Genomic DNA, 9,505 nt, shown 5'->3' on the forward strand with positions numbered 1-9,505 from the left:
GGAAGATTATTGTAAGAATCCCATATAAGATGTTGGAAGATTCTTGTAAGAATCTTTTATAAGATGTTGGAAGATTCTTGTAAGAATCTCATAATGATCTTTCTCAGGACTTACATTATCTTACAAGAATCTTACAAGAATCTTACAAGATCTTGTAAGATTCTTGTAGGAATCAAAGTTCATTCATGCAAAAATACTTTTTCAAATATTGTGATAACAAGTTCAAATGCTTGCAAGCTTATGATGCACTCTCTGTTTTTTGTGCCTTGTGTTCGCTGCAATGACATCTTGATATCATTAGTGATAAGGTATTCCTGGATGGTGGGTTGATAGGAGCGCACGCCTGTGGCTTGGGTTTGATTCTGGGGAAGTCTTAGTAGTTCCCACTTGCCAAACGGTGTCATTTTATTTGCTGTGTTTACATTCAATATCAGGATAGATAAAAAGTGTTTTAATTCGAAAAGAAAAAAAAAAAGGGAAAATTGAACGCAGTGGAGCGGTTTTGTGCCAATACCTCCATTGTTAATACATGAGTACTGATTTCGAAATGAAGTTTCGGTCCCAACGGGTTAACGAGACGATCGTGAAACTGGAATCAACGGTCACTTTTCGGAAGCGATGGAAACGGTAACACGGTGAAAAAAAACACCAACAACGTCGAGCATTGCGACTCAAACACTCAAAACTAAAACTCGCACACGCAAAAATCGTACGCGTAACTTGCCTATGAAAAAGCTTACGAGGTGTCCAAGCGCGCGCGCTAATCAACTCGGTAACTGTCTTCCTAACAGTCACGTTCGTGTTTAAATTTTCGTTTGCTCTCATCGTGGATTCTGGCGAGAATACTTCCCCAAGCTCCTTATTTTCTTTCTTCAAATCCACAAGCCAAACTCCAAATTGATGTAGAAACAGGGAATGAGAGATGCTCCTATGTACATATCCACTCGCTATCAAGTCGAATCTAATCTTCAATTTATCACTTCTCTGCTGACATGATTAGTATGTGTAATCAAATGGCAACGAGTGAAATTAGGAAATAATTTCCCTTGCGTTTTGTCAAAAATTATCAGAATTTTGACAAAACGCAAGTGAAATTATTTCCTAGTTTCACGAGAAAACCATTTGATTACCTTTTAATATCGTGGGTGACAAATAACGTTCACAACCGTAATTGTTTTTACTGGTTTATTCTATCGAAAACCGAGAACATGAAGAAGAATATAGTTTTCGTTTAAAGCATACATTATTGTTAAAGTTCGTAATTTTCTGAGTTTCTTCACAAAAAATACTTTTCGAATTCTTCTTGCCTGTTAATGATGTTTCAAATATTTTTAAATGTTTCTTAAATCTCGACGCCATCTTGGCTCTGATCGAGATTCAAGAGATGTTACCATGGCAATTTTGTAATTTCACATGTGAAATTAAAAATTAACGCTGAAATTTCGCGCCAAAATTAAAGAGTAATTTGTCACCTATGATATTAATGGAGTAATCTGTGCCTGGCCATATTACACCACACCATTTAGTTCTTTGTCTTTTCCAGCCAAGCCTGGTTTGATCGTACTCTGTGTAGTTGGAGGTGTGGCAGTTTTGGCAATCATCGTTGCAGTAATAGCTTACGGTTTGCACAAGAAGAAGTCAGACGTTGCATCGTTCTCAAACGGTAAGGAGAATTAGTCCTAGCAGTCTCACTGAGTTTATCAGTAGCTTTGAATGTTTCTACATTTATCTCGATGTCATGTTCTCGCCCTCTTAGCCTACAACTGATAAGGATGAATAATATGGGTTTTGTCATTCGTTTTGGTTATTCCTGTCGCCGAAACTGTGGTAAAACTATAGATGATAAAGAATTTCGAGGGAAAAAATGGAAGAAGAAGGGAAAAAGGGAAACAAATTAAGCCCGTTCTGCAAGTTGAAATGACTGTTTTCCTTTTTTTTTTTTTTTTTTTTTTTTTTACTCACAGGTAACTATGAAAGGGCAGATACAGACGGGTGAGAGGTTTTTTCTTTTTGGAAAGTAATATATAATAACTATGTTGCCTAAATGATTGTTGTTAATACGCGTAAATGGTTAAGACTAGTTATCGATCTGTTACGTTGTTATGTAAAGCGAAGTATGCTCTAATTAAGGGCTTTAGACAGATCGCAAGCTGTGGTCTATTTTAGGGAGAGTTAGATGAAGGCTCTTCTTTGATTTTATAACGCACATACAATCAAACAATAGACAAGTGAACAACACCGCCCCCGAAAAAGGAAAATAATTATAAATATAATTTATAAAAAAATAAAAAAATAAAAAAACATATTCTAAGACGAGCTTTAACTTGCTGGTCGTGTTAACCTACGATTGAAGACCGCCTTGGGTTAAATATCTCTCCTTTTGGCTTTGCTGTTCTACCAACTTTCCTTTCTTAAAATGCCAAGAAATTAGGGAATTTCATTTTGATTTAAAGAATGCCACATTGAAAATATCGACGTAAACTTACAGGTACCAGGTAACCTGTATTAGAAACAATCACCTTAGAAATGGCTCCAGCATTGGCTTTCTGTGAGTTTTTATGCCTACTTCGTGGCTCTTTCTTATGTCAAATATGAACGGATCAGCTATATATTACGAGGCACTGACAATGACTTTATGCCATAATATTTTACTTTCACTGATTTATATATATGTCTATTTGCCTCTCTGGCTTGATAGCACTGCTGGTTCAGCAGAGAGGACGTCTCCAGGTAACGTTTATGGAAGTGTAAATCAAGGATATCACTATGACGGCACGAATGGCCAGAGCCATGAGATGGTAACATTTAAGGGGATACCTCCAAATCCAGCGCAGACGCCTGGGATTACAATCAACGACTCCAGTATGACAAAGGTAAGCTAAGCTCAAAGATATCTAGGTTCAATTCCTATCGAACTTGTTATTTGTATTGCTCTTGTGACTTCACTCTCAATTTCGCGAACGATATTTAGGGCAATGATCTCCAATCTTATTTGTAGTGGATCCTTTTTATTTTAATTTGGCGTACCATGTCACGGTGCTTTGCCGCCTTGAACACACAATTTGTAGATTCATATTCAGTTGTCACAACTTGACTTCTTAAAAAGGTGACATACTCATGCCCTTGTCCAGCACAGTACTCTAACATGTAGTGCTATAAGGCCTCACGCTTTTCCTTTCACAACTCATGTTTCATTCGTGTTCAAATAAAGTCTTAAATCACCAAATTTTTCACCGCAAGCACATAAATTGAGCCATGAAGTGATAACACATTAACTTACACATATGCGCTAATCTAGGGTTAAGACAAGTCTGGAAAAGTTGTCGTTTTTCGAAAATTTAAGCAAGCAATAGTCAATAAATGAATCAATGATTTGCAACAGCGTACTACAACCCAGATGTATGCCTTCGAATTTTAACTCGACCTTAAACTGACCATGTAAACTAAAACCAGATCATTCAAGAAAGATCTCCCGAAGACCAAAGCTTCTGTGGTCAAGAGCGCCCATTCCCACCAACTAAGCAACATTTTAAAGGCACACTAGCAGCTTTTGGAATGAAGAAGATGACGCTGAATATTACCCTTCATGCTATACACCGAAGTAGTCTAAAATATTTCATTCAAAGCCTTTAAGCACACATGAAGATAAAAACTCCAGATTGAAGTTGAGGTCTTTGTATTCTCAAAGTCAGACATACTGTTCGGTTCGTAATGCACATCACAGAAGACAAGATTCACTGCCAACACAAAGAGCATTGCTTTGGAGTTGGAGCAAATTATTGCCTATCGACAGGATGCAAGATTTGTTATCCAGCTGTAATAAAGCTTCCGTCTGAACTGAGCAAGAATGAAGATAACTTGTAACAACTTTAATTCGAAGTTTAAAATACTACATGTGTAAGAGTTTTTAAAAATTCGTGTAAATTGATTAAAAGAAATGTTTAAGTTTTTAGTGTAAAGCCCTAATTTAGAGGAACTCATGATTACAAGTCAATTGATAATCATACATTGAAATCCAACACTGATTGTTAACAGGATTGCCTGTAAGGTTGCAGTTCATTCACGAATTAGAATGCAGATTATGATATTTCAACAGTTAATGTAACATACATTTTTATTTAGAGCTCACATGAATAAACTGTGATTTGCTTCAGTTTGCTGCTTTGATGCAGCAATAGATGCCTATTGCTGTTGAAAATTAACTACTAATTGTGAAATCTTAAAGTGCAACATAACTACCTGCTCAAAAATCTAATAAAACCATGCGTTTTCATACATTGTTCATTTTAGGTGGTATGTTTCCTTGATCTCAGTACAAATACATGTTACACTTACAGTAATTTCTGATACCTTTTGATTCGTTTAGTTTGATTTGTTAGGAACAAAATTAAGAACATGGAAATGAAAGGAAAGCAAACTAAGTTTGAGCGTTGTTGGGTTATTTCAAAGCAATTCGCTCACACGTTTTTGAGAGACGCTCAGTTTTCTTAAAAGATCGTGAACTGTCGAAGGTGCTGTTTTTTTATTTTATTTATACATTTGTTTCACTCTTTCAAGTTCTGCAAGGAAGGGATAGTTTCCGTTAAAAAGTGTAGGAAATCACAGTTTTGAATAGGGAAAGGAGTAGAAACCAAACTGGTTGGAATTCATGCAGCTGAGCTTAGAATGCAGAAATCAACTCGTAATCGTTGTTTAGGAATCGAACCGTTGCCCCTCTATTTTACCGTTTGGTTGCTCCACCAAACGGTAAAAGTGTGAAAAAGATCTGCTATACCACGAAAACGTAAGAATCACTGATTGCTTTAGCTGGAACTCGCAAACTGCGAAAACGTTTGAACCACTGGTGGCCGCCAGGGGTCATATTAGTTCAACTCTGTTTTATCAACAGAAAGCGCAACCTGGTGAAGGAATGTACGCTGATCTTGGGGAATTCCATCAGAAGGCACCCGCCCCTCCAACCACACCGGTTAAGATGCCCCCCGAATATGAGAGAACAGAATACGCAGAAATAACTCAATTCCTTCGCGTACCAGTGAAGACAGATGACGAGAAGGAAAATGACGAGAAGGAAAATGACGAGAAGGAAAATGACGAGAAGGAAAATGACGAGAAGGAAAATGACGAGAAGGAAGACGAATCAAATGTGGAAAAAAATTCATCCCCGGATAAAGGCGAAGATCCATCCCTCAGTATGGGCGAAGATCCATCCCCTGATATGGGTGTTGCTGGTGACAGAAACAGCAGCGGACCGGTGGGATTTGTCGTTAGCATTTAATGATAGAAGACGGTGGTAAGATGTTGGAAATTGCTTCTTTCTCGAGTATTTAAGAATTCAAAATCGACGTAACCGTTTTCCTGAGTGATGTGTTTATAATTTCAACATGAAGACCACTTCTGCAGTTGCCTTTATAAACCATAGTACGCAATCGTTACTGCAGTCTAAGTGCCTGCAAATATCGCAAACCTTTTTAGTCGAGCCTATGTTCTTATTTGGTTTTCAGCTGTTAGCTTTCTTCAATGATATTGCGTATAGCATAGTAAGTAAATGACGAAAACAAAATGTCTTCAAAACTCAAATTTATTCGCCTTTCGTATCCCTATGGTTTTCGTTGTATGCGCTGGTATTCTTTGCCATGAGCAGGCAGATTGTCAGCCGCAATGAGAAGATACAAAGAAACTTGTACGGTCCTACCTTCCACTTCGCTGTGGAAAATTCATTTAGATATATATTCAGCCCAGTCCCCACGAGTCCGCATAACTGAGGTTCGACGGTACTAACGAAATCCGTTTGTGCACCGATTCATTCTTATCTTTCCTTTGAACCTTACGTTCCTTTGTTTCAAATACTCACCGTACCTCATGACAAAGAATAATTGAAACTCAAAATTAGGAAAATTTTGAATTACAAAACACACCCACCTGTTAACTTCCATTTCCTCTACTTGTTTATTTGTTTGTCTGTTTGTTTGTTTGTTTACTCTTGAGCTGGCATATGGCGACCATTTTAATGAAATAATTTGAATATATCAACAAAGTTGAAATGGTAAATTGGCCACCGTTACGATTATAAAAGCTGACGTTTCGAGCGTTAGCCCTTCGCTCCGACGTTAGAGTTAGCGCTAGCCCTTCGCTCCGACGAAGGGCTTACGCTCGAAACGTCAGCTTTTATAATCGTAACGGTGGCCAATTTACCATTTCAACTTTGTTGATATATTCAAATTATTTGTTACCCCCACCGACGCAGCCCCAAACAGTTTCTTTAGAAACTATCAGCCTTTATTCATTTTAATGAATAAAAAATGCTACTTATTTACTTAAAGTTGTGGATGAATTTAAACCTTGACTGGTCCAATAATCCACTTTTTTTTAAATAATCTCCTTGTTTTTGTTTTGTTTTGTTTTTTGTTTTTTTTTGCATCAATTGTTAAGTTCCTAAAGAGTGCTGTGAATCAGAGAATTTACGTACCTTAAGTCCTGATGAAAAACAAGGCGACAACGACCCTTTTGCTTAGCGTTATGCTCGAAAGAACAAGAAACAATTTGTCCTTTTGCATAGCAGATGAGTGAGGGTTTTATTCTATTTTATTTACCAATATTGTAACCAGAGGTAGATACAATGAGGAGTAAACCAAAAACATTTCGCCTTTGTAATTCTAGTCTCTCATCAGGTTTTGAGTGAAAATCATCTTTGCCAAATTGAAGAAATACTTTCTCCATAAGGAGCTGTTGTTAATCGTCGTATATTTCTCTAACCCATTGTACATTCTTGCAGTGAACAAGGAAGACGAAGCCATTTCTGGCTTGGCGGATTGGCAGTTAAATCTAATTTTAACAATTTTTAGCGTAGTATTCATACTTAGATGTAATTATAAGAATCAAAACTAAAATCTTCATTTGCGATTCACAGTAATTTGGTAAGAGTAAATTTAACCGTCATCCAAAGAACCTGATGAAAAACGTGCAATATTCAGCTGGTTGTCAGGATAAGGGAAATGACGTGTTCGCTCATATTTGAACGTTGATGAAGTTCATCAGCGGCGGCTCTATGTTTAACAGTTTTGTACACTTAAGCAACAAGTATTGTTATTTAGTGAACCAGTCAGCCTTCAGTATGTTTAAAATTTCTTAGTTTTTTTTCTGTCATCATAGCCCTCGTGTCACTTGAGTTATAACAATGTAGTTTACCTCGAGGAAGAGGAAAAGTTAGGTTGGAAAAATGTTTTTAGAATTAAAAAATGTACCTAAGTCGGCTTTTGCAGTTTTATGGTAACGTAATGTATTTTGTAACTTAAGTGAAGGTAATAGGATAATTTTAATGCAATTACATGGATAAATGTTGTATAAGAAGACACATAAGTAGTAAAAGCAAGTCGGACTTGCTTTAAGTAAAATGACAATTCGTAACCAAAATAAGTGTTTAGCTCTGTTTAGGTGTGAGGGGTAGTCACATTGACATTTACTTAAAAGTTATTGTTATCATTAGGAAATAATACTTTCTTGTTAAAGTAGCGAGTTCAAGTCACTGTAGCCCTTCTTAGTTAAGTGGTATGTTGCCAGTCAGGATTTCTGTGATAGGATCGTGGACATGGGTCCTATAGCGACACTGTGAGATGTTCTATACATTATTAAGTGTAAACCATAACCAGATCTACCGGTTTAGTATGCATATACGAGGCACCCCCTGAGAAACCTTTCTCGAAATTGATAGTGAGATATTTTCGTAGTCTGTAAGTATTTTTCTAGATACAGAATCTAAGGGCTTCTGTCGCAGCTTCGTTCTCGTTTCGCCTCATGTGTTCATATCCAAGTATGTACACATGAAATCGCTTAATTTTAACACACGAAAAAAATTAAGACTCGCATTTGTGGAGTAACTAATCAACTGTGCGGTTTAAGGTTAAGTTTGGGTTCTAAATAGAAAGTCACTAAATTTTGCTTTACGCTTTAGTCAGTAGTTTAGTTCTCGCAAATCGCTGTCTTTTTCATGCCTTAAACGTAATGTTATACTTAGATATATAGGTTGACAGCTCTTTTTTAGGTCTGGTGGGTCAAGTAATGATCCTACGATGTATTTGTTTATTGGTAGTATGGAAACCAAAATTGTGTTCAGAAAGTGTTTTGAGTCAAAGGAGCTTGTACTGACGATATAATGTTAAATGAATTATACCCAAGCGGGAGTAACGTTCGAATTTTTGGTGATTGCAGTACAGAAATAGCTTACTGCATATTTTATAGGATATTTGAAGCATTTATTTAATGAATGTGGTTGGTACTATTTATTCAAGTAGTCGCGTGGTATTAATAATATCTTAGAAGGGAACGGGAATATTTTTTTTTGTCATCTTTATAAGTGTATAAGTATTAAGCTCGAGATTTCTATCGCGTGGAAGTTGATGAAGGGGAAACTCAAAACCGCGATTGGGCCCAGAAAGTAAGCGGGGAATCTTAATTGTTTTGGTATAAAATACCAGTAGTTCAAACCTTAACAATAAGTTAGGTTCGTGTTTTCATTGTAATTTGTTTGCAATCGCACAGCAAAAGGCTTCTCACTTTGCCTGCTATCTATCACTGATTGGATAGCGAGCAGTGTTCCCAATGAGATGGTGATGGAATCCTGATAAACTTAAAGGTAAAATATTGAAATTAATCTTGTTTTAGATTTATAGTATGTGTGGATCGACACGTTAAAATTTTCAGTAGATTTCATGTAACAATCATAATTTTGATCATATATATTATCCATTGATAACAGTTTTCTCTGGGAATGATTTTTATCATAGGAGGAAATGCTTAGGAATCTTGACATCGTGGTGTGTCAAAGAATATATCAAAACTATTGTTAATTTGTTAGACATACGCAGTAAAATATATTTAGCTGATTTTGTACCAATGATTTTGAGTTACTTCAATTAATTAAAGTAAGATTAATGCATCATCGTGTGTTCATTAGTTGGGGTGTTCACCATTGGTGCTGTCCCTCCTATTTATTACCTTTGGGTCTGCAATTGTTGTTAAGCTCAGAGAAATTTACGAGATAGAACCCGTCAGGAAAGGGCCATTGGTTCTTCTTTTTAGGTTATTCATTTGCATACGTTTTCTTTCTAGAGCTTAAGTTGACCCTTTTACCCCAGAGTGACTAACATTAAATTTTTTCTTACAATGGTACCCCTAAATCACGCATTAAGATCATGAGAACAATAAGGAATTGATCACCACCTCGAGAGGCTCTTGGCTGTTAAAAAAAATATCCTTTTCGGCACCTCAGAAATTGTTAGAGAGAACAGTATGGAGAATAAGCATACTGACGTAAGGGTGTGAAGGGTAACGAGTAGAGCGTTCTGAAATTTTGCTCATGAGGTAGTGACATTTCCATCAAATTGAAAGTCTTTCAACATTGTTCTCGGTGCTTGTTTCATATCTGATACGCTCTATCTTGAGGTCGCTTTTTCATACTTAATTTCCAAAATAGTAGGCACATTTGCCAAGAGCAACGTTGCTTCTGTGA

General features: G+C 36.6%; 1 protein-coding gene across 2 annotated transcripts in view; it reads left to right on the top strand.

Moving 5' to 3' along the window:
* LOC111332087 (hemicentin-1) overlaps positions 1-8,932 on the top strand; it is a 36,646-nt gene extending 27,714 nt beyond the window's left edge. For both annotated transcript variants that reach the window (XM_088727602.1, XM_088727603.1), the window contains exons 25-29: positions 1,544-1,663; positions 1,965-1,992; positions 2,699-2,873; positions 4,889-5,290; positions 6,773-8,932. In XM_088727602.1, the coding sequence (XP_088583728.1) occupies positions 1,544-1,663; positions 1,965-1,992; positions 2,699-2,873; positions 4,889-5,275 (710 nt within the window). In that variant the 3' untranslated portion in view covers positions 5,276-5,290; positions 6,773-8,932. The remainder of the gene's footprint in view (positions 1-1,543; positions 1,664-1,964; positions 1,993-2,698; positions 2,874-4,888; positions 5,291-6,772) is intronic.
* The last annotated feature ends 573 nt before the right edge of the window (positions 8,933-9,505 follow it).

This window comes from Stylophora pistillata, chromosome 7 (assembly GCF_964205215.1).
Source record: "Stylophora pistillata chromosome 7, jaStyPist1.2, whole genome shotgun sequence".
Lineage (NCBI taxonomy): Eukaryota > Metazoa > Cnidaria > Anthozoa > Scleractinia > Pocilloporidae > Stylophora > Stylophora pistillata.